The sequence below is a fragment of the Vulpes vulpes genome, chromosome 1 (assembly GCF_048418805.1).
Source record: "Vulpes vulpes isolate BD-2025 chromosome 1, VulVul3, whole genome shotgun sequence".
Classification (NCBI taxonomy): Eukaryota; Metazoa; Chordata; class Mammalia; order Carnivora; family Canidae; genus Vulpes; species Vulpes vulpes.
The window spans coordinates 195114736-195141005 of NC_132780.1; the positions used below are offsets into that span (position 1 = coordinate 195114736).

Below are 26270 nucleotides of genomic sequence, written 5' to 3' on the forward strand. Positions count from 1 at the left end.
GAGAGAGAGAGAGAGAGAGAGAGAGAGAGAGAGATAGCAGAGGGAGAACCAAGCTCCATGCAGGGAGCCTGACATGGGACTTGATCCTGGGTCTCCAGGATCACACCCTGGGCTGAAGGCGGTGCTAAACCGCTGAGTCACCCGGGCTGCCCTAAGACCTTGTTTTAAATTTTATCAAGCATTTTTTTTTTTTTTGGAAAAATTCTTATTAAAAAGCTTTGAGGTGCTTGGGTGGCTTAGTTGGTTAACCATCCAACTCTTGATTTCAGCTCAGGTCATGATGTCAGGGTCATGAGATCGAGTCCCACCTCAGGCTCCATGCAGGGCATGGAACCTGCTTAAGATGCTCTCTTTCTCTCTCCCTTTCCCTCTGCCCCTCCCCCCCACTTGTGCACGTGTGTGCTCTCTCTCTAAAAAAAGAAAAAAAGAAAAGGCTTGAGAAACCAGATTCTTAGCCAATTTAACTAAGTTTTTATATAGTAAGATGTTATATGCAGATTGCTTTTTTTGCATTTACTTAGCTCTTTTGTTCTTCTTAAAATATAAAATCTCTTTCTGTTGGCGACCTCCAGAAAAGTTAAGAACCACTTCCAGAGACTGCAGACTGCTGATCAGGAACAAAAGAATTGGGGAGAGTAGGCAACAGCTAGGGGAAAGGGGTCCAGCTTGGCTTTTTCCAGTCTTCAGATGTATATGTCACATGTATTCTGCTGGCTCCAGAGTTGAGTATGGAGGACAGATGAGAATGGTACCTATGGACCATTGCAGCATCAGAGACTAAAGAGGCATGCACGCTGCAAGGATGCTGCATGCATGTCCAAAATTGAAGGCTGAAAGAAGTAGCTAAATGTTAAGGAAATGGTCAATAGTTAGGGGAGTTGAATGAGACAGAGAAGCTCATCGTTGGGCCATGTTGGGTTACCACCCTTCTCTATGGAGTCCACAGACAATCAACTAGGGACTGAAACCTATCTACTTAAGTCAGGAGGCAGTCACTCTTTCCTCATCATCCCTATTTCTAGTACAAACTCGGGAAAAGTGTTTGAAAGCAGACACTGGGCATGCTCTCAAAGGAAACTTGTTTAAAGAGCAGATCATGCTCCTCTCTGAACCTCAAGCCTCCAAGGCCACATGTCTAGCAGATGCTGAGGGGCAATGAGAAAATGAGCTTTTGAACGAGTTTGATATTAGTCTAAAAATGCTCAGGACTGCCTCTGGTTAAAGAAGGCAGACTGAATACATGCATTTGTATTTGCTGCTTTCCTAAAACTTCACAAAAATGACAGCAGCGGAATGCAAAAAAAATATGAATTTATGAGAACACAGGCTGGAAGGGGCACCAGAAGAGCTGACAGCTGACCAGCATGGCTACACATTTTTATAAACTAGAAAGCAGATGGACGGTGGAAACTGACTTAAATTGGAGTGAGGGCTCAGCGTCTGTGGTGGCAGGAATGAGTGTGGGATGGGCAAGACAAGAAATGAGTTGACTCAGTCTGCAAAATCCTATTGGGATCAGGACCTGTTGACATCAGGTCCCTGTGAAACGGGTGACAGAGAGCAAAAGACCAGATAATTGGTTGAAAGTCTTTAAAAGGAAGTGCCGGGGGTCAGTGTTACTGTCCATTTCACTCAGTTGGCCAACTTTCCCTCAATCCTGCCACCACTTCTCCTTTAATCAGAAGACTGGAGGCTCACCTTCTGGAGAGACTGAAAGATTGATCCAGAGGATCCCGTGAGGGGGACCTCAGACACAGTCAAGGTAAGAAGTATGCATGAGAAAGTTGGCAGCTATAGCCACTACACTCAAGCTCTCCTTTCACCTGAGCCTCTTGCTGATGAACTTCTGGATCCATCCATGACCCAGCAACTAGGCACAAATGCAAGGCATACAAGAGATTCTTCAGCTCTACTTCCAGCTCTGTTGAGTTGGGTGAAGGTCCTTGTACTCCATGAGCTAAATCATCAGGCCCAGGACAAAGTAGAAATGCAGGGCCCTTGCTCTAAAGTTGTTAAGAATTTCATTTAAAAAACTGTGGGGCTCTTCTAAGGATGGGGTCCTGTGTGACTGCATGGGTTGCTAGCCCATGAAGCCAGCCTGCCCTGCAATATAGCTCTCGGATATTCTGAATATTACTGTTGGTTCTGGGAACGTCACAAGCATCATCTCCTATCATCCTTATAATAACACTATGTGGTAGGCCTTATCATCCCTCTTTTTAAATGACTGAATAAAGCATAGGGTTAAGCAAAATCACAGATCTGGTAGGCTTTAGATTTGGAGTTCAAATCTACATCTGTCTTATTTGAAAATCAATGCTGTTACCATCTACTGTGCTAGGTGCCAGGCTGACACTGTCCCTCCTCCCACCACATACGCCTCCTCACTCCCCTCCCCACCTCCACCACACATCCTTTTCTCCTCTAACAGCTCTCAGATGTAACAGGCTTCACACTCTTCATCAGGGAGTTTGAATTCCCACTGAGGTCTTTGTGTCTCTCTCACCCTTCAAACCAGTGATTCTTATCCCTGGTTGCACAGTAGAATCTGCAAGGAGGTCTTCGAGTTTTTTTTTTTAATTGTAGTAAAATATACATAACATGAAATTACAATTCAATGACATGAAGTACATTCACATTGTTGTGCAACCATCACCACTATCCATTTCCAGAACTTTTTCATTAACCCAAACAGAAGCTCTGCACCCAATAAACAATAACTCCTCATTCCACCCTTCCTCATATAAGTAGAATCATGTTTGTCCTTTTGTGTCTGGCTGGCTTGTGTCACTTGGCAAAATGTTTTCAAGTTCCATCCATGTTTTAGCTCATATCAGAATTTCATTTCTTTTTAAGGCTGGATAACATTCCAGTGTGTGTGTCTGTGTGTCTGTGTGTGTGTCTGTGTGTGTGTCTGTGCATGTGTACATATGTATGTGTGTGTATATCACTGTTAGCCATTTATCCATTGATGGACACTTGGGTTACTTTTACCTTCTGACTATTGTGAATAAAGTGGCTACGAACATCGGTGTACAAGTGTCTGTTTGTGTCTCTGCTTTCAGTTCATTTGGGTATATACGTAGGAGTGGGATTGCTAGATCACATGATAAGTCTGTATTTTACATTTTGAGGTACCACCAACCTGATTTACATAGTGTTACATAATTTTACATCGCCACCAACAGTGCACAAGCATTCTAATTTCTCTCCTTCCTTGACAGCACTTATTTTCTATTTTTTGGATAATGGCCATCCTACTAATGGATATAACGTAGTTTTGTGTTGTAGTTCAGATTTGCATTTCCCTAATAACTAGTTATGTTAAATATCTTTACATGTGTTTATTAGCCATTTGTAAATCTTCTTTGGAGAACTATCTTTTTAGTTCTTTGTGCATTTTTGAATTGGGTGGTTTTATTATTGTTGAGTTGTAGGAGTTCTTTATATGTTCTAGGTACTAATCGCTCATCAGATATATGACTCACAAATATCCTGTCCCATTCTGTGGGTTATCTTTTCACTCTGTTGGTAGTGTTCTTTGATGAACAAATATATTTTTCATTTTGATAAAGTCCAATTCATCTATTTTTTTCCTTTGTTGCCTGTACTTTTGATAGGACTTTGATATCCTGTTTTGTTTTAATTAATACCAGAGTCCTATCCCAGATTCTGTTTTAACTGGTCTAGGTATTAACATATTTAAAGAGCTTCCTAGATGATACTACTGGGCTGTCAGGTCATGATCTCATGGGTCGTGGGATAGAGCCATGTGTTGGGCTCCACACTCAGCGGGGAGTCTGCTTGAAGATTCTCTCCCTCCACCCTTCCTCCAACTTGAGTGTGTTCTCACTCTCTCTCTCTTAAATAAATAAATAAAATCTTAATAAAAAAGGCCTGAGAACTTTTTTAGCACTTAGCAATTATAATTTGATCACTGTCATATCCATAATACATCAGCGTCAGAAACACAGTAGCTATTAAAAAAATGGGTTGAATGATTGAAGGAATAAATGAGTGCCTATAGAGTTGAGGGATTTTATGTCTTTGCTTCTTTCAGTGTTGCAAAATTTTAAAAATGAACTTGGGCTTATTTCTCATTATTCTTGTGGTTAATTGTTCTGATTGTATTGTTTTTGTTTCAAAACTTTTTTTCAGTGTTCACAAAAATATTGTGATAATATTAGATCTTTTTCCTAAAAATCAAATCCATTTTTAGAAAGGTATCCTGAAACTCCTTTTGTACTTTGAAAGAATACATTAAATTAAGGTCACATCATGGAGTGAAAAGATGGACTTTCAGTTAAAAATAACTTACATTTTCCATTATGTCAGCAATTTCTTCCTCTGCACTCTGAAGTTTAGTTAGAACAGCTGCTCTTTTCAGGTTCAGATATTTAAGTCGATCCATAACTGTCTAAATTTGTTAAAGAACAAATATTTAAATACATTGGCATTTGAACATCTCAACAATTCTGAAGAAGTGAGGAGCTTCTGTAGAATACTTCCTTGCCTCTACCTTCTGGTGGCTTGCTGGCAACCTTTGGTGTTCCCTGGTTTGTAGACATATCTCTCCGGTATCTGCCTTTGTTGTCACATGGCCATTTTATCCCTATATGTCTGAGTCTCTTCCTTATAAGGATACCCACTATATTAGGTTAGACCCCACCCTAATGAGTATGAAGTCACCTTAACTTGATTACATCTAAAAATATCCTATTTCCAAATAAGGTCACATTCATAGGTATTGGAAGTTAGGACCTCAACATATCTTTTGGGGGAACACAATTCAACCCATAAAGTCTGCCCTTTGGTCCCCAAATATTCATGTCCTTAAAGGTCTAGCTCTGTGGGACTTCTTTAGGTAGAGGGAATACAGACATGTCAAAATGGAGGCAGATATTGGAGTTATACTGCCATGATTCAAGAGATGGCTGGGACCAACAGCAGCTGGAAGAGGCAATGTTGGATTATCCTTTAGAGGCATTGGAGGGAGCAAGGCCCTGCCAACACCTCAATTTTTTTTTATTTCTAACCTCCCAAACTATAAGGAAATAAATTTCTGCCATTTTAAACCACCTCATCTATGATACTCTCCTATGGCAGAATTAGAAACTAATAAGGACATCATGCAGAAGAATATGAAACTCTGACTCTGAGATGAGAGATGGTGGATTGACAAAGTTCTGATAGTGAATGGTAATCTGTGGTAGATTGTACTATTTGTTCATAATTTATCCTTCCTTCCCTTCACTTGTTAATTCCCGGCTCACTGTGGGTACCATATACTTCCCTATCCCACTGATATTGAGCTTCTCCATGTAATTTGTTTTGGCCAATGGAGTGGGCAGAAAGGCCAGGGTGTCACTGGCAAATGAGGTCTTAATAGGCTTGGCAAGTTTCAACCAGGCCTGTTGGAGCTTCTGCCCTCTACCTTGAGAAAAGTCTGTCCTGTGTTATAAAATACAAATTATGGATTTTTCCTAAGCAGGAAAAACCTGCTTAGGTATAGGATGTGAGCGAGATGCCTGGGTGGCTCAGTGGTTGAGTGTGTGCCTTCAGCCCAGGGTATGATCCTGGAGTTCTAGGATGGAGTCTCACATCAGGCTCCCTGCATGGAGCCTGCTTCTCTCTCTGTCTGTGTCTCTGCTTCTCTCTCTCTCTCTCTCTCTGCGTCTCTTATGAATAAATAAATAAATAAAAATTTAAAAAAATATAGGATGTGAGAAAAATAGAAGAGCAGCTTGATGAGTGGATTTAACACTTAGCAAGAAGGGAAAACTGTGGGAGGAGTGTACCTGGGGCAGGTGGTGGTGACAGTGGATCAGAGACTTTTTCTGGTACACCTAAATCTGAGATAACTCCAAGGCATCCAAATGGATACACTGAGTAGCAGTTGATTATACAGGCATGGAATTCAGGGGAAAGGTCTGGGATAGTAACACAAATTTAAGAGTTAGCAGCATTTAGTAGGGCAGATGGAGAAGAGTGAACAAGGAGCGAGCTCTGGGATTCTCCAACTTGAGAGTTGTAGAGCGTCCAGTGAAGTAGAATGGACAACAGTAGTGTGGAGTATATTCTTTATTTAAAAAACAGGTTCACTGAGATACAATTCAGATATGATTCACCCACTTAAAGTGTATAATTCAATGGTTTTAGTATAGATTTGTACAACTACCACCATAATCAATCTTAGAACACTTTCTTAATTTTTAAAAATTTTATTATTATTATTTTTAATTGGAGTTCAATTTCCCAACATATATCACCCAGTGTTCATCCCGTCAAGTGCCCCCCTCAGTGCCCGTCACCCAGTCACCCCAACCCCCCCGCCCACCTCCCCTTCTACTACCCGTTGTTTGTTTCCCAGAGTTAGGAGTCTCTCATGTTGTCATTCTCACTGATATTTTCACTCATTTTCTCTCCTTTCCCCTTTATTCCCTTTCACTATTTTTTTATATTCCCCAAATGAATGAGACCATATGATAGAACACTTTCATTATCCCTCAAAGAAACCCTTTACATACTAGTAGTCACTCCACATTTATCCTGAGAGCTCCCATTGTGGTAACCATCACCCCAGGAAACCACTAATCTATTTTCTATTTTGATAGGTCTGCCTATTTTGGATATCATACGGAATCATATGATATGGGATCCTTTGTAACTTTTCTTTTACTTAGGATGTGTTCAAGACTCATCCATGTTGTAGCATCTAACAAAACTTGGATTCTGTTCTATTGCTGAATAATATCCCAGTGTATAGATACACCACATTTTGTTTTTCCATTCATCAGTATATGGACATTTGGCTTATTTCTACCTTTTGGCTATTGTAAATAGCGCTGCCATGGACCTTTATGTATAAGTTTTTGTTTGAACACCTGTTTTCAATTATTTTGGGTATATACACCAGGAAGTTGATTGCTGAGCCGTATGGTAATTCTATGTTTAACTTATTGAGGATCTACCAAACTATTTTCCAAAGCAGCCACACCATTTTATAATCCCACCGGCAACATATGAGGGCTCCAATTTTTCCACATCCACACAAACACTTGCTATTGCCTGGTTTTTGTTAGTCTGTTTTTTAATTTTAGCCATCTTAGTGGGTGTGAGGTGGTAACTCATTATGGTTTTGGTTTGCATTTCCCTAATTACTCATAGTAAGCATCTTAATCACATGCTTATTGGCTCTTACTTGCTTTTACTTTTCTTTGAAGCACTTTTTGTTACACAGAGATTTTAAATTCATATGCAATTTTGATTTAAAAATGGGCAGATAAATAGATATAACATCATATTTTTAAGTGTCAAGATGACATTTTCAAAAATACATAGTGCTAAAATGTAAATATACTTTTGATGTTTATTAAAATAAATACAATCAAGTCAATGGCTTTTTGATTTTCTAAACCTTGGGCTATTCTTACAAACATTGCACTTACCATGAAGAGTTCCTCTGGGGGCTTATTTCCATCTAGCTCAATGAGATACTGGGAATCGTGCTCAGCCATTACTTCCTGCATAAAATAGAAAAGAAACCTTACAATCCAGGATCATTGACAAAACTGAACACAAGATCAGAATCTTAACATACTATGAAGAAACCATTAAAGCTAAATTGTTAAAAAAAAATAAAGCTAAATAGTTTGCTTTATTATACATGATATAATATATATTATTTTAAATGCTTTTTTGCAAAAGCCTAAACTAGTCTTCTTATCATGAATTTTATTCTTTCTGATTTTTTTTTCAGTTCTTCTTTACACTGATGTTTTAGAGTCCTTCTAAATATAAAATGTTTGGGACATCTATCTTTCAGCACATATTCACAGAATAATTTCTGCCAAACTGATCATTGAAAATGAAATTGGTTTGTTTTACTTTTTATTTCCCTGGCTATGGGTGAGTTTCAATATTTAGATACCCATCTCTGTACATTGCCTAACCATAATATCTGTGCAATTTTTTAATTAGACTTTTTCTTTTCCTAACATTCATGAAAGCCTTTAACCCATATTAATTGCAAATATTTTACCATAGAAAATAAAAAAGATTTATCCTTTAACTTTATGGCATCTTCTATAATATATTTTTTATAATAAAATATATCTATTTTCATTGTTTCTGGATTTCCTTTCTCATTTATTTTTTTAAAAGATTTTATTTATTTATACATGAGAGAGACACACACACACACAGAGAGAGAGACAGAAAGAGAGAGAGAGAGAGGCAGAGACATAGGCAGAGAGAGAAGCAGGCTCCATGCAGGGAGCCTGATGTGGGACTCAATCCCAAGACTCCAGGACCACGCCCTGGGCTGAAGGCAGGCACTAAACCACTGAGCCACCCAGGGATCCCCTCCTTTCTCATTTAAATTAGATTTTCTCTATCTCAAGATTATATTAATTTTCTCCTATATTTTCTTCCTCTATTTTTTGTTTTTAATATTGAAATCTAAAATCCACCAGATTTCTTTTTTAAAAAGCTTTTATTCATTCACAAGAGACACAGAAAGAGAGGCAGAGACATAGACAGAAGGAGAAGCAGGCTCCTCACAGGGAACTTGATGCAGGACTTGATCCCAGGACCCCGGGATCATGACCTGAACCAAAGGCAGATGCTCAACCACTGAGCCACCCAGGTGCCCCCCGATTTCATTTTTGTACATTGAAAATGTTGAACTCTATTTGAGCTCTGTAATCCCAGAAAGTAGGAAGAATTGAGAGAGATAAGACCCATCTCTACTCTTCCTCAAGGACTCAGATAAGCTCTGTATTCATCATTCTCCATCATTCCCTAAGACTTGAGGATATCTTCCTTGTTTACCTGCCTCCATAAAATGATAGGTCCTCTTCCTTTTCCTTGAGATATTTCTCATTAATGAATATTCTCCCTATTGCAATAGTCTGAACAAAATCATCTCCTTATTTATCCAGGGCATTTTGTTTTTCACAATATTATGAGAGATTGGATTCTAAGTGCTTCTTTTTGTTTTAGATAGCACATTATGCCAGTATTATTTATTTAAACATAACCATGTTCTGCACAAGAAAGTACATAATACTTTTTCATATTCAGATTCTTTTCTTAAGCTAGATTCTTAAGAGTGGACTTATTAAGTCAAAAGGTATGAATATTCCTAAGACTAAAGATACATACAGAAGATCAGACTGGGAGTCAATTTGGGATTTGAAGACTGATAAGAATGAGAACTTGGCCTTGGATTACTCCTGAAACAGGCTATAAACCAGAAAAAGATGCTTCCATTTGCTTTCATGTCGTTTGACAGAGCACTGAATTTTGGTGATCTTGTCCTCTCAACTGAATTGAGATCTCAGCCAGGTCAGAGGAGACTAGAATTGCAGGCTCCTACCTTTTATGGCTTTCCTCCACCTTCCACTACACACACCAATACCCTGGAATTACCATAAAAGTCAATTATCTTACTATTTAACAAGTGTCATGTAGGCTTAAAGTCTAGGTTTTTGACTTCCAGGATGGAAGACCTGTTCCTTATACTTAAAGAGATGATCTCATGCCCATGAATATAGTTTTCTAACTTTCTAAACCTTGTTTTAATTATGCTTTATTTCACCCTCAGTGCCAGCCACTAAAGGAGTATGCAGGATATTTCTGTTTGAAGGAAGAAAGAACATTATAGATAGATAGGCAAAGTATTCTTAAGAAGCTATGTTTAAAGGCCGAGGATAGTAGAGGAGGTATGGAGGAATAAAAGCCATACATAAGAAAGAAATTAAATTTGGTTTCCCTTTTGGGGATGGACAACGAAGATGAAAATGACCCACTCATTTGTCTATAAAAATATATAAACTTTAAAAGAGAGCATAAATCCTTTTAGTTTCTTTATCAGATGGGAAAAGCAACTTGAGGATCGTTTTTTATATTTGTGGTTCCATTGCTCAGCATGGTGTATGGCCAAATATCCAAGTTTGATAAATGTTTGTTGAATAAATCGCCAACACAAAATTGGCAGAGTCTGCCCTAGACTTTTAACCATATATGCTTTTCACATAATTGTAACTTTAGTAATCATATTTTTAAAATGCTAATTATTTTAATTAAAACCTTCCTATTCCAATATATAATGGCCTTAATCATGTTTACATATAATCAACTTTGAATGGGATAACCATAGTAACCAGTCTGGGGATAATTCTTTAGATTATAATTTAAATAAATTAACAATTCCTTTTAGAATGAAAGATGCATCTTAAATGCACATTTGTTTCAATAAATCCATAAATTATAGATTGAAAATGTTTTTACAAAATGGTCCCTTAACATGGGTTTTCCAACCTCCAACTATAAATAATTCTTCTAGTGACTTTGGAAAATGCAGTTCATTTACCATTTTTCAATACCACTGTTGCTTTCTAAGAGTAAAATAATGTTGTTTTGCGAAACGGCCTTTGGAATATAGATATATTCTTTACCTATATTGATATATTCTATCAAACTTAGGTAGTGGGGAATCAGATAATAGCACAGAGGATGAAAAAATGTGAGAGAACACAAATATCAATATTTCCATTTTCATCAGTATATCTTGTTCTTACTTCTAAAGGATGAAGAATTATTTCCTTATAAAGCTTAACAATGTTTTCAATATTTTCCAAATAATCTTCAGGTCTCTGAACTACATGTTGAAGAATTTCAGCCACCATCTGCATTTCTGCAATAAATGCCTAAATGGAAAAAGAAGGGATTTCCAATATATTTATATTGATGATTACTTAATTTACAAGCTACACCCCTCCCTTCTTATACCTACATGCCTTTTTTTTTTATAATAGATTTATTTTTTATTGGTGTTCAATTTGCCAACATACAGAATAACACTCAGTGCTCATCCCGTCAAGTGCCCCCCTCAGTGCCCGTCACAGCAAACCAGGTGCATGAGGCTGAATTCGGTCTGAAGACCATAACTTGATTACATCCCATAGCATTGGGCTACATCGTGTTTTTGAAATTTTGGATTAGTTGCCAACTACTTTTATTTTAAAACGCTGATTGTGGCTTCTCTGGAAAAATCAAACAACCTGGAGAAATAGGCTAGCCTTCCCACACAGCAAGAGTTGGCTCAGTTGGAGCTGAGAGGCAGCTGTCCTCTGAAGAAGGGCATGCACTCACTAGCTGTCCAGTGGAAATTGCCACAGTGATGGAAATGTGCTGTCCAATTTGGAAGACACAGCCATATTTGGTAATGAGCATTTGAAATGTGGCTAGTACTACTGAGGAACTAAATTTTGAATTTTCTATAATTTTAACGAATTTAAAGTTAAATAGCCACATTGGACTAGTGGCTACTATATTTGACCGTGCAGTCCTAGCTTACCCTAGTCCTCACTCTTCCCGATTATGTTCCTGGCCGACATCACAAATTGACATAACCGTGGACCCTGTAACTAAGCGAGTTATGACTCCCCTATGTTACTGTCTTTGATTTAAGACAGTATATTTTACTCATGCTAAAATGACACATTTATTCCCATTTGCTATGAGGTTTTCCTTTTTTTTTAAAAAAAATATTTATTTATTTTATTTTATTTTTTTTTAAATTTTATTTATTTATGATAGTCATACAGAGAGAAAGAGAGAGAGGCAGAGACACAGGCAGAGGGAGAAGCAGGCTCCATGTGCTGGGAGCCTGATGTGGGATTCGATCCCGGGTCTCCAGGATCGCGCCCTGGGCCAAAGGCAGGCGCCAAACCGCTGCGCCACCCAGGGATCCCTATTTATTTATTTTAGAGCAAGAGCACAAGTGAGAGGGATATAAGGGAGGCGGAAAGAAAATCTCAAGCAGACTCTCCACTGAACGTGGAGTCCCATGCAGGGCTCAATCTTATGACCCTAAGAGATCACAACCTGAACTGAAACCTAGAGTTGGATGCTTAACCAACTGTGCCACCCAGGCGCCCTGAGGTTTTCCTTTTCAGAAAGAAAATAGAGAATAGATGCTGGCTATTATCTAATGCCTTATTTGCACAGAGAAAGTTATTTAATGTTTTTATTTATTATTTATTTTTATTTTTAAAATTTATTTATGAGAGACAGAGAGAGAGAGAGAGAGGCAGGCTCCCGACTGGGAGCCCAATGCGGTACTCGATTCCAGAACCCCGGGATCTCAACCTGAGCCAGAGGCAGACAGACGCTCAACCACTGAGCCACCCAGGAGCCCCTATTTAACGTTTTTAAATGAGCTTTCTTATATCAATAGGGTTTTAAAATGGAGATATAATTGACATATAATATTAGAATAATTTCAGGGTTACAACATAATGGTTCAATATTTGTAAATATTGAGAAATGATCACCACAATAAGTCTGGTTAACATTCATCACCATACACAGTTAGCAAATCTTTCTCTTGTGATGAGAACTTTTAAGATCAAACTATCATTAAAGAACCAATGTCAAAGATTCATCTAACCCATTAGTGATAAAACCAAGAGGATGACAAAGCTGAAGTATATATAAATGCAAAACTAAGATTACAAAGTTGGATACAAGCTCTTTAATATCCTATAGGGCAGTAAAATTGAAACTTTGGGGAGTTATCTTTTCTTTTTTTTAAGATTTTATTTATTTATTCATGAGAAAAAGAGAGAGAGAGAGAGAGAAAGAGAGAGAGGCAGAGACACAGGCAGAGGCAGAGGCAGAGGCAGAGGCAGAGGCAGAGGCAGAAGCAGGCTCCATGCAGGGAGCCCGATGTGGGACTCGATCCTGGGTCTCCAGGATCACACCCTGAGCCAAACACAGACACTCAACCGCTGAGCCACCAGGTGTCCCTGGGGGTTATCTTTTCTACTGGACAAATGATCTGCAATATATCCATTTTAAGTTAACATCTGATTTTGCAGAGTATAGGTCTAAGAAAAATAGTATTTATTTATAACATACATACAATAAATTACAAATTGTAGCAATGATAAAAATACATAAAATTCCTTAAAAATATATAAAAATATATATATATATAAATAAAGTAGAAGTCACAGGTATATTTCTGTAGAGCAGGAACTGGCAAACTATGGCCCACCTGCCCAGGGGGCCAAATCCAGCCCATCACCTGTTAACGGATTTCTTCACATTAAATTTTCCACATTAAGTCATGGTAGGGAATGCTTTCGGTGCTCTATTGCATTATATGGTTTGTTTTTGTTTTTTGCTGGCAAAATTATTTTATAGCATGTCACTTACATAAAGTGTCTTGAGATTGTGATACATACAAAGAAGAGATAAGTATTGAGGGACTCTGGGTAGGTTTTCAGCCTAAGATATCCCTTCCACTGCTTGTCATAGTTCATATTCTATTCTCCAATGGCTTAATTATGTTAATACTATAAAGCTTTCAGGCTTTCCAGAACACTGAAATGCAAATATTTCTGAGGAGGCTGACCTGAGGTATTATTACGTACAGATCTTCATAGGAAGCAGGTTAGAGCCTATGAGTGGAGAAAGTCAGGTGTAGGGAGAGGGATGCTGAAAAATGTGGTTAGAGCACTAGATACTTTGGAAAACTGATAGTGATGAATTATGCCTTGAACTAGCCCTACTCTAGCCTATTAGCCTGCTCTAACCAGCGTTACTTGCTATGTGGACACCTACTGCATTATGTTTACAAGCACTGACTTTGGGATCATTATAACAACATTTATATGTGAAGTTGAGTTTTAGATTTTTTTTTTTTCATGTGCTCCCTTTGCTAGATACTGGAATTGGGCTTACATTAATTTCATAAATTGGATTCTGCTTGGCTACGTGGTCTCCATATTACCCTTTGTTTTTTGTTGCTCTGACTCCTCGTTCTAGCTTGCAAGGGGCTTGACACACAGTAGGTGACCAATAACTCTGTTGCTGTGAAATGAAGCAGATTGGTCGTTAGGATGGGGAACGACTTCTGTACTGACAAGAAATGTGATGGCCTCTAGATTATGATCTAATAGTTCTTAGAAGCATGAAATATTTGTCCTACTGCCAACATATTAAATAAAAATGTTAAATGTAAAAAAAAAAATGTTAAATGTAATTTTCTCTAGTCTTTGCTGTTTTCTTTATCCACGCTATCATTTAACTTAATTCTAGCAAATTTTAAGAATGTAGCATATGGTATTGGGATATTACCTCTTCTTCTTCTTGCTCTTCTTCCTCTTCTCCTTCCTCTTCTCCTTTTCCTTCTTTCTGGGCTTCTTTCTTCTTTTTCCTACGACTTTCAATGACTTCAGGATCCCACTGATCTTTTCTGTATATGTACCCTGTACTGCTGTGCTGCCTTTGCCCAGAAATTCTTTGGCATAGATCGTAGTCGGGGCACTAAGGAACAACATCAGTAATTTTAACAAGCATCCTCCGTGATTCTGATGCACCACACTTTGAGAAACAAGGGAAGCAAGAAACTTCAGAACCCCCCTTCCTCATTTTTCTGATTTCTTCGGGCCACCTCTATGGGATGGGTATTTATTGAACCAACACTTTCATTTAGGTTTCTTAATCTTTCACACAAGATAGGTTTCAACCCTCTCAGGTAATTTTTATAATGTATATTTGCCCTTCCTTATTTAGCAACCCAGAATACCTGTACTGTGGGTCCTTGACAAAGACTACTGCCTTCAGCTGCCTCGTATTTTCACTTACAGGAAGTCACTAATATGAGTGCAAGTCTGAAGAACATGCCTCAGAGCAGTGGTCCTCCAACTTCGGGGGGCATCAGAGTCATACAGAGGGCTTTTCAACACGGATAAAAACTCGAGGGAGTGGTTACCCTCTAGAGTTTCTGACTCATAGCTCTGGGGTGGGCCCCAAGAATATGTATTTGTAACAAACTTCTGAGTGCTATTGATCCAGTTGGCTCTGGGACTGTACTCTGAGAACCACTGCTGTAGTAGACCACTGGACCTTAATCAGTTTGTTGTTGTTTGGTAGTAGAGACCCCTTTAGAATATGAGGAAACCCATTGGTTTTTGCTTCACAAAACAGACATACACAATAAAATAATTTCAGAAGGTTCATGGATGCTGATGGGTTCCTGGATTCCAGGCTAAGAATTTCTGCTCTAGAAATTCCAAGATTTATCCCCAAATAAGGCCAAATTACCAGAGAAATGTGTCACGTATTTAGTTCTGTCTCACACTAGGCCCTCTGATTACACTTGTGTCAGATTGTAGAAACTACCTGGATACCTACGATCACATTTATAATATAAATGAGGTTAAGGGCTTCATTCTCTACATTGACAATCTTTTATATTAAGACCCGTTTAAGATATTTCTCTTATTTTAAATTTTAATTCCAATTCTCTCTTTTTGTTTTTCCTGAGCAATGTCTTATCTTTTCATGGACAATGTGAATTTTATATAACTAGTCACATTTTCCCTCCTACTTTGGCTCATCAAACTCAGAACCAAATTTATGCTTCAAATTTAGCAAGCATTTGGAGGCTCATGGCCTGTATATCTGTGTTCTCTTGTTCTACCAGCTGTTAATTTCCTATACAATCTATGTTTTCCATGGCTTGGAATTTATATTTGGTTTTAGTGAATTGCTTGAGATCTTTTCTTCTCTCTCTTATACATATGTTCACACGTGTGACAGTCTCCAGGTCCATGCAGGAATTTTGATTGGCCTCCAACCATGACCTGTGGTGGGCTGCAGATTACACCATGTTTGCTGCAACACATCCTCTCTCTCAGAACTAACCCTAACACACTTCTGGTTGCCAGCATCTGAGCGGAGATTCAGTGAATTTGTTTTGAGCTGTGAAACGCTTTGGGGAATCAGGCAGGGGAGAGTATAAAAGCTTATCATTAATTTTTCATATAAACAAGCAGACTTGGCTCCACTGAATTCTTCTTATACCCACATGAGGCAGTTATTATTTTTGTAAAGAGGAAATTGTGTCTCCTAAGTGTGATCTACCAAATTCTGTTGACAAAAGAGATTAGGAACAGGACCCAGCTTTGATTCTTAATCAGTCTAGTAATGTTCTTTAACACTCATATGTCCAACTCATTTGTTCCTTCTTTCATTTCATTTAACTGTCAAACTTATCAGGTGTCTACTAGGTACCATTTATTGTGCTAACTGATGTTTATATGAGTAAGACATGGCTCTTGCTGTCAAAAAAGGCAGAGTCCAGAAGGAAAATGGACAATTACAATACATAATAAGATAATATGATAGACAAGAGCAACATGAATGGTCATCAGAGAAGTATTTAACTTTTCTGTGATAATAAGATATAGGAGACAAGGAGGAAGAGAGGAGAGGAAGGGAGAGAGAAAAAAGAAGAAAGTGAGTGTGAGAGTGAGAGAATGAGTTAGTTAATATGTGTGTTGGTGTGAAAGGGGTGGTCATTGGGGAAACAGATGATGTCCAAATTGACTTTCTAAAGATGACTATGATGGATGCTGTTGAAGAGGCAGGGAGGTATTTCCTATGGATGGAGCTGCAGGTGCCAAAGCACAGAGGTATCAGAAAGTTTAACTCAGGGACATCTGGTGGCTCAGTGGGACACCTACCTGGTGGCTCAGTGGTTTAGCGCCTGCCTTCTGCCCAGGGCTTGATCCTGGAGTCCCGGGATCCAGTCCCACATCGGGCTTCCTGCCTGGAGCCTGCTTCTCCCTCTGCCTGTGTCTCTGCCTGTGTCTCTGCCTCTGTGTGTGTGTGTGTGTGTGTGTGTGTGTGTCTCATGGATAAATAAATAAAATCTTTTTTTTTATTTTTTTTTATTTTTTTATTTATTTATGATAGTCACACACAGAGAGAGAGAGGCAGAGATACAGGCAGAGGGAGAAGCAGGCTCCATGCACCAGGAGCCTGACGTGGGATTCGATCCCGGGTCTCCAGGATCGCGCCCTGGGCCAAAGGCAGGCGCCAAACCGCTGCGCCACCCAGGGATCCCCAATAAATAAAATCTTTAAAAAAAAAGAAAGAAAGAAAGTGTAACTCAGTCCCTATGGTTGATATATAAATTATTATTTCCTTAGCTACTTAATATATATAGTTTAAGATTTTATTTATTTATTTGAGAGAGAGAGAGAGAATGAATACACTTGAGGGGGGAGTGGCAGGGAGAGAGGGAGAAGTAGACACCTTGCTCAGCACAGAGCCCAAAACTGGGCTTGATCCCAGGACCTTGAGACCATGACCTGAGCTGAAGACAGATGTTTAACTGACTGAGACACCAGATATCCCATTAATATTTTTGAAGACATTCCTTAAATTTCACTTCTATCAAAAAGAATGTTAACTATAGTAAGAAAGCAACTAATATGCTTACCTTAATATTGATTATAATATCAGGTTTCAATTTTAAATTTTTAATTAATTCTATTTGCTGCAGAGTAGTCATGGCATCCTGTGAAAGTGATGGTAATTCAGTGACAATATAACCTGTTGGATAAAATATAATTTGTAAAGTTGTATAATGTTATCAACATATGAGAGCATGAATTTGTTATTACTTTATAAAATATTATTTGCTTATTAATGAATATTAATATAGATCTTAAAATCTGTCAAATATTTTTAATTAATGGTTAAGTTTATTGCTACATGAAGTGTAACTGCGAATGATGTTTTTCTGATCATAAATAAAATCACTGAGCTAGGAGAAGACATCTTTACTTTCTTAATTACTTTTATTTCTTTAAAAATTCCCAATCAATTTATCTTAAGCATATGAGGCACTAGGGGAAGAAATTCCAAGCTAATAATTCTTGGAAGTGAGGAAAGCCATAAAGGTATATTAGAAGGGGTTATAGCATATTATTTTCTTTCTAATGCTAATATTTTATAGAATATGTACATATATAATATTTATATAAATATGGGGACTAGTAAAACACTCACATTCTCCCCATACAGCTTTAAAAACCAAAATGTTACCAGTATGATTTGGCTTAGCACATTGGCTTGCATCTCCACCCTGAAACCTAAATCTTTTCATTAAAATTCACCCCGTTTGCCATTATCACATTAATTTCCTTAATGTATTTATTTTTATAGCCTTTGTAAAAAATATTTTGTTTATTTATTCATGAGAGACACAGAGACAGAGAGAGGGGCAGACACATAGGCAGAGGGAGAAGCAGGTTCCATGCAGGGAGCCCGACGTGGGACTCGATCTCGGGTCTCCAGAATCATGCCCTGGGCTGAAGGCAGGCACTAAACCGCTGAGCCACCGGGCTGCCCAATGTATTTCTTTAATTATGTCACTCTCTTGCTTGAGAAAATTTTCTCTTGTAAATAAAGTCTCAATTCTCTCAGAATTAAGGACCTCAGTCAATTTTTCTATTTTATTTTATTTTTATTTTTTTAATTAAACATTTTTTTCCTTAGAGTTCAATTTGCTAACATATAGCATAACACCCAGTGCTCATCCTGTCAAGTGCCCCCCTCAGTGCCCGTCACCCAGTCACACCAACCCCCCACCCACCTCCCTTCCCACCACCCCTTGTGTGTTTCCCAGAGTTAGGTGTCTCTCATGTTCTGAATTTTTCTACTATTTTAATAGTACTTTTCTTTTCTTAAAAGAACTGACAGAAAAATTATGGTTATTCAGTTCTGGATATTTGGCAGACATTTTATAAAAAGTGAATGTAGTGAGCTGGTCACTTCAAGGACAACTGACAGTATTTGTTGCCGAATACTGAATAAAATTCAAGCAAAAATTCAAATTTTAGAAAACATGTATCTACTGCCATAAACTTAACAACTTCCCAATTTTTAAAACTTTTCTTGATGAAATTGGTGGTGAAATTAATAGAAGTGATTTTTTGATAGTGTATAATGAAAAGCGTCAACGTTTGGAAAACCTGTATAACTTAGTAAATCAGTATTTTCCAAAATAACTACTGCATGGTGCCTCCAAATCATGCCTGGGTAAAAAAAACCCATCCAAATTCAAGACAAGACGAATGGATTTTAATGCAACAGAGTCTGAAAAGTTCCTTGATGTAGTTTCAGATTCTACAAGGCAACTGACCTTTAAGAAAGTTACTTGATGAGTTTTGATGTAGGATAAAGAATATTCATAATTATTCTAAAGGCTTTTAAAATATACTTCCCTTTTCTAACTACATATCTGTGTGAAGCTGGATTTTCCTCATATATTTCTTTTTTTTTTTTTTAAGATTTTATTTATTTATTCATGAGAGACACAGAAGAGAGAGGCAGAGATACAGGCAGAGAGAGAAGCAGGTTCCATGCAGGGAGCCCGATGTGGGACTCGATCCCGGGACTCCAGGACCACACTCTGGGCCAAAGGCAGGTGCTAAACCACTGAGCCACTCAGAGATCCCTCCCCATATATTTCAATAAAAACAATATATTGGAATAGATTGAGTGGAAGGAGATATGAGAATCCAACTAGGCATTCTCTTAAGCCAGACATTAAAGAGATTTGCAAAAGTATAAAACAATACCACTCTTCTCACTGTGTTTTGCTTTGAAGAATATAATTATTTTTATAAAATGTGCCATTAATGTGAACATGTGATTATTTTTATGATTTGTAAACAAATATTTTAAACATTTCTTAGTTTTAATTTCTAATATGATAAATACTTCTAGATATAACCCAAGTAACTAAAAACTGTTTGGGGGCCTCAACAATTTTTATAAGTATAAAGGAGTACTGAGACTAAAAAGTTTGAGAACTGCTATCCTATGCAATGCCTAGAATAGTGTGATTTTAAAAAGTTATTAAGCATCTGTTGATAGGTGAATGAATGAATGTGTCTAATAAGCCAATCTCAAAATCTTCTCTTAAGATCATGCTTATCACATGCTTATTATTGTTTTTTATTTTACAAAAGCAGACCAAAAAATATCATAGTAATCCAAAATTTCATTAAATCCTTAGGCACTTCTTCTAAGCTTTTTCAAATACTTTACTTTCCGCTAACTATGTGCAGGATTGCTATCCAGGGAAGCAATCCTAAGTAGTTTAACTTCAAAAGGCAGAAAGGGAGATCTCTTATCCTTGGTTTGGGGTATACGAGCTATAACCATGATTCTCTCCTGTCTTGCTATAATCTTTTGTTTCCAACTGGGTTTACTCATTTGCTTTTGTTGTTGTCTTTGAAAGACTTTGAGTTAGTGGTGGTATCCTAAGGCATCCATTCTAGTCAAGTTTCTTTGAACCCAACCATACCCCTGCAAGAATTTAGCCATAGCATGCACTGGCGCTGTCTCAGGAACTGGGCCAGAACATTCTCTACTTGCCACTTCCTGCTGTTGTTGCTTTTCATTGCCCTGACTTCTGACTTTCCTGGTTTGGTTTGGATCCTATTGTTAAATTATCCTCCATTTGATTAACCACGTTACTGGAAACTTGTCAGGACGTTGGGACGTGATGGCTGACATTAACCCCTGGTCTGACACATTTTAAGAATGAGTACTGTGGTGGAGGGGCCTAGCCCTAGACTGAATTCAACCCTTTCCCAGCTCACCCCTCCTGATTGGACATTTCCAGAGACCATCAGTCTCCAGAGGTCATGCCTTCCCCTTCTAAGCGACAGGGGGATTACATGATTCCTCCCTCTCATTCCCTCTGCTGACAACCTGCCCAATATCTGTGTATTACAAAGGGATGATAGAAAGCTGTTTGGCACTCTGTTTGCTGTGCTCTCCGGCACCACCTGGTATTACTATAATCACTGCTACTGCCTGGACAGCTTATTAGGCATTTCAAGTGCAACTGTTTGTAGGTATCCTGGACTGCAGGCAGACATCTATATTGGAAGGACTTTAAAACCTGGTCTCTTTCCTAGCAGAAGCAGCACAAAAGCGAGTTGTTTCCATGGAGCCTGGTTCTCACCTGACAGGCCAGAGTGTCACGAATGGCACAGCTGAGGAGGTTTATTTTTTCATTTTTGTCTTCTTCTTTTTACCAATATTTATCATTTATAACATCTTTTTGTGGGTAAACTACTCTAAATTTTTCAAGAAGTAAGGGGAGATGAAGTATAAACAAGAAGATAATTGCCTGCCTATCTGTATGTATACATGCTTCAGTTTCAATCACTACGCTTTGGGAGATCATTTATTGACCTATGTTGGAATTCGGTCATTGTTCTTTTTACCTTTTTTACTCATTTAACCTCCTACATTCTGAGTGTTTCCCTAAGCTCATCAACTTTATCACTGAGCAACAGATAGACTAACATATACACATATATAATAGAGAGATGGATGGATAGATGGATGGATGGATGGATAGATGTAGTTCGTTTTATATATCATCTATCTGTAGAGAAATCTTTCTACCTATAGATATAAATATAGATACAGACTTAGTTTGCAGTGACGTCTGCTTTTGCTACTTCCACTACTGATTTGCTTTGGCAATCATGTTTTTGGCTTTACTGCATTTTATTTTTATCCCTGTATTCTTAATAGTCACAACGTCCTCTTACTCCCCAAGGATATAAAACAGCTTGCTAAGTTTTTCTTCTTCCATTCAATAAATCTATTTCAGGCAGATAATTTTCTCCCCGGCACATCTTTATTCTTCTTCCTTATTTTGCAAATGTCATAGCGTTTTCTCTTCTGTTTAGCCCTTCTGAGCTTTAGCAGTCTTTGTGTTGAGAAAAGTTAGGCCCTAAACCCCTGCTCAGCATCTGTTTGATGGCAGCAAGGCTTCTTGGGTCCAGAGTGAAAAGGTAGATTGAGACAACAGATGGAAGTCTTGCCCCTAGCTGGTGCCAGAAGCTAAGCTCGTGCCATTCTAGTTTCCATTTCTGCCTTTTAAGTGTGGATTAATGCAGTGGAGCCTAGTGAGCCACAGACAGGACTCAGTATTAAAACTCTGAGTGAGTGGGAAAGCAGTCAGCAGAGGCTGTTGGCACTGTGAGAAGGGCCATAGCAGTGTTGATGCTTCTGCTGGATAACACAATGCTCAAAGAAGACTGAATCATTTTAATTTTTTTTTTTTTTTACAAATGTAGAATCTGAAGAATAAAAGAAAGTAAGCAAGCAAATAAAAATATCTAAGCTGCTTAAATGAATTCAGGCTCTGAGATTTTCCCACATCAGGGCAGAGGAAAGAACAACTCCAGAAAATATGCATGCCTCAGCTAAAGCACAAGTTTTAAGGTGCTTTGATAGCCACTGATTTATAAAGATAAACATACCAAAGTGAGAAACCTCGAGGGAGTTGAGCTTCTCCAACATTAGCTTTATGACAAGTTCATCTGGAATGCTTTGACCACTGAGCAGCATTGATTGCAACTAAGAACCAGTAAAGACAGTGTACATTAGTGTATATACATTTGTGATACAGAGCTTTTTAAAAAAATTTAAAACATAATAATTTTGAAAGTTGGATGTACCTTAACTCCTGATTCAGTTTCACTGGCCATCTGTTGTTCCAAAATTGGTAAAGCTAAAATATGAATTCAAAATATTAGCACCAACTGATATTATAATTGGCAAATTAAGAAACACATCTGTGCATTTTATAACTGGTAACAAAGATTAATGTTTGTATATCACTTTAATTAAGAGTTTACAAAGCACATTTATATGCATCATGTTGTTTAAGCCTAACCAAAGCATGAGGCAGATGTATCCCACAGAGAACTTGTCTCTGCCACTTGCTAGCTAAAAGATATTGAGGAAGCTAACTTCTTAAATACCTCTTGACCTCACATGCTTATGCCCTGTATGGTACGCGAGAGAACATGAGAATGAAATGGCATTATGTACATGACTGTGACTTGGAAATTGCAAAGTGCCCCTCAAAAGCATACACTAGTATTATTAGTCCAGATACTTCTATAGCCATAGAAGTTATATCCAAGCCCATTAATTTTGCACTCTGGTTATATAAAAGGAAAGCATGCATCAAGAAAGGTAAAAATAGATAAACACTGATCAGAAAAAGGGGGCCTGAGACTGGAATTCCAATGATTTGTTTTTTTTTAAGAGGAAATATTCCATCCCTTGTAGCAGACATCCTGGATTCAGGAACTGAATTATGTCCCTAGCTGCTAGTAATCTATGGATTGTTCTCCCCAAAATTGTATCAGATTGCAATTTCACTAACAGCACGTGGAGTCCTCATTTCATAACATTCTTGCCAAAAATGATTATAGAAACTTTAAAGATTTCAAAAAAAAAAAAAAAAAGAAACTTTAAAGATTTCTTGTCAATTTGATAGGCGAATGTGGATCAGTGTTATTTTAATTAGCATTTCTTTGAATAACAATGAGGTCAAACTCTCTTTTTCTAAAAAAAATCTCTTTTCTTATATTAGTTTATTTTTATTTCTACTTTTATGAATTGCCAATTCATTCTTTTGCTTATTTTTCTATTATGACATAAGTAGTCTTATCGATTAAAAGAATATTTTATATAAAGACAGCAGTCCTCATATTATATACTGCAAAAGATGCGAAGCAAAATAATAAATATCATTGAAAATAATTAAGTCTTGAAAAATGCTCTCAAGAGCAGCTGTGAGAGTTCCTTCTCATCTTTCATAAGGAGACACCCAAAACACACATATACCCAATAGTTCTAAATGAGGGAATTAGAGAATTAGAGGAAGTAGAAAGGAGTCAAAGACATTTCATAAACCATCCTAACTTCTATGAATAAAACGGAGACTAACCAAAAAGGAAAAATATATCTGATGCTATTATGAAGATAATATTTACTAGGTTGATAGTGATGTATGATAAAGCAATTAGAACAAAAAGTTAAACATAGAATATAGATGGTGTATTCTTTACATTTTTATGAATATTTGAAAATTTTTATAACAAAATATTGGGGGAGGGGAAAGGTAAAATTTACCTTCTACACGAATACATTTCCATGCCTGTGTTATCTGATGAGCTAAGGTTGTCTTCCCAACTCCCTTAAAAAGAAAGATGTTATTTAAAACCCAAAAGGACAGGCATTTGCCAGTGAAATAGATATTCTCATTTTAAAAGACTCTATTGATGGTTTCAATACATGAATATTATCAAACAAATTTTTTGTCCACAAAATAAATGAACAGCAGACCCTGGATATTTATAGCTTAATTTTCCTCTACTAATTGTCACATTTGCCACATTTTTTGAAGTGATTTATTTATTTATTTATTTATTTATTTATTTATTTATTTAGGAGAGACACAGAGAGAGGCAGAGACACAGGCAGAGGGAGAAGCAGGCTCCCCGCAGGGAGCCAGATGTGGGACTCAATTCTGGACCCTGGAATCATGCCCTGTGCTGAAGGCAGACGCTCAACCACTGAGCCACCCAGGTGTCCCTGAAGTGATTTAAATAACACTTTTTTAAATTAAGAAAATAGCCCTGAAACCAGGCACCTGTACCATTATGGCATTGCAGTCCAGATACTGTTCTCTTTTGATTGTCAAATTCTGTAATTTTGAATACATATATATCATTGTGACTATATTGAAGTCCATCACTTTATCTCCTAAGTTTCTAATCATGAATGTTTCAACAGACTTCCACTTAGTAACTTCTAAGAACAAAAAATTTCTTCCTCATGGACATCCTTGAAAAGTATCATATTTTAAAGACAAAAGATCACTTTAACGAAGTAGCATTTGACCCGACTGCTCTCACTGTTGACTTTTAAAACTCTATTATATGTAAAGAAACATAATGAAAAGTTATTGGAACCATTTCTTGGTATCTATTCCAGGGTCTATATGAAATTAAATCAAGGATGGGATCCAGCTCTTAGAGTCTGCTGTTCTGACGAGGCTCTTTAATAACCAGCTCAGGCTCTCTAATGGTAACTACCAACTAGCGCAATGACTGAAAATACCTCTTATCTAGAGGTCCTTACTAGAAATGCCTGGAAAGGCAGGCTATCTTATGTCAGTCATTTTTGGTTTCTTCTTATTTTGTGGGAAGACAACATATAGGTCCTCGAACACACTGTGGGCAAAGTAAAAACACATTGTGTCTCAATAGCTTCAAATATTAAGGAGAGAGCCCCAGTTTGTCTCTGTAGTGTTCTACTTTCACATACCGAGAGAGCCTCACAACAAATTTCACAGGAAGTTTTATATGCAAACTATGTTTGAAATAACCTTGGATCACAGACTAACAGTTGTCATGGTGCAATGCTTTGATAAGTTCAATTTCTTCCTAATATGAAAACAAAGATACATACAATGTAGGTTCTTTTCAATTACAGTGCAAAAGACAAGATAAAGCTTACAAACAATATTATATCAGTTTTGAAGTCATACAACAAAAGTCTAACAGTCAAAAAAATTAGCACACTATGTGGTTTTCATTCTTGTATGGTAACATAATATTATGATTTTTTTAATTTTAAAAATCAAAAAATATAGTAAATAATAAGAAGAGATAACTTACTGGTTTCCCAAATATAACAAAGCAAACAGGTTTAGACAGCAAAAAGTTATATTCAGCTTCATCTTCATTAAATATGTCTGCAAAAGAATGCTCTTCTATTTCCTCTTGAGAATTCATAATATAAAACACTATAATAAGAAAGAGTAAGATTGTTAGTGACTAATTTAGCTGGAAGAGGCAGGCAGGTTAGGGAGAATGAGAATACCCTGAGAATTTACTCAGTCCAGAAGCCACTCCACATCACTAAACGGGATTTGGCTGATACTTACAAATAAATTAAACTTATCTATTAAAACAATACCAGCTTGAGGCACCTGGGTGGCTCCTTGGTTGAGCATCTGCTTTTGGCTCAGGTCATGATCCTGGGGTCCTGGGATCGAGTCCCACATGGGGCTCCCCGCAGGGGTCTCCTTCTCCCTCTGCCTATGTCTCTGCCTCTCTCTATCTGTGTCTCTCATGAATAAATAAATAAAATATTAAAAAAAATAGCAGGTTCTTAGTTTGAGACAAAAAGCAAAATCTAGCTATATGTTATACAAAAAATAGCTAAACCAAAGAGTTTCTGAAAGACTAAATTAAGGAAAAATACATATATACATACATAAACATATATGTTATGATGTATGTATTCAATTAAAGATCAAAATAAATGTTATATATGCATACATATATGTTACACAGATACACATATATGTATGTATGTGTATATGTGTAGGGACTACTAACGGCTCTAACAGAAATCTGAATGGAAATTAGAAAATATGTAAAGCTGAAAAAAAATAAAAATATATACATAACAAAACTAAGGAGATATAGCTGAAGTAGTACGGAGAAGGCTTAAATAGATTAGAACCAAAGAAAGTCTGAAAAGTACATGAGATGAGCTCACCA

The 26270-nt window shown here is 37.4% G+C and overlaps 1 protein-coding gene across 2 annotated transcripts in view; it reads right to left on the reverse strand.

Annotated features, from left to right (window-relative positions):
- AK9 (adenylate kinase 9) overlaps positions 1 to 26270 on the reverse strand; it is a 114919-nt gene that overhangs the window by 80597 nt on the left and 8052 nt on the right. For both annotated transcript variants that reach the window (XR_011997409.1, XM_026005795.2), the window contains exons 2-10: positions 25380 to 25507; positions 23830 to 23893; positions 22362 to 22414; positions 22164 to 22260; positions 17306 to 17418; positions 14152 to 14340; positions 10584 to 10712; positions 7449 to 7523; positions 4319 to 4417 (exon numbers count right to left, since the gene is read on the reverse strand). Coding sequence is in view for 1 of the 2 variants with exons in the window: in XM_026005795.2 (XP_025861580.2) it covers positions 4319 to 4417; positions 7449 to 7523; positions 10584 to 10712; positions 14152 to 14340; positions 17306 to 17418; positions 22164 to 22260; positions 22362 to 22414; positions 23830 to 23893; positions 25380 to 25496 (936 nt within the window). In the remaining variant the exon portion in view is untranslated. The remainder of the gene's footprint in view (positions 1 to 4318; positions 4418 to 7448; positions 7524 to 10583; positions 10713 to 14151; positions 14341 to 17305; positions 17419 to 22163; positions 22261 to 22361; positions 22415 to 23829; positions 23894 to 25379; positions 25508 to 26270) is intronic.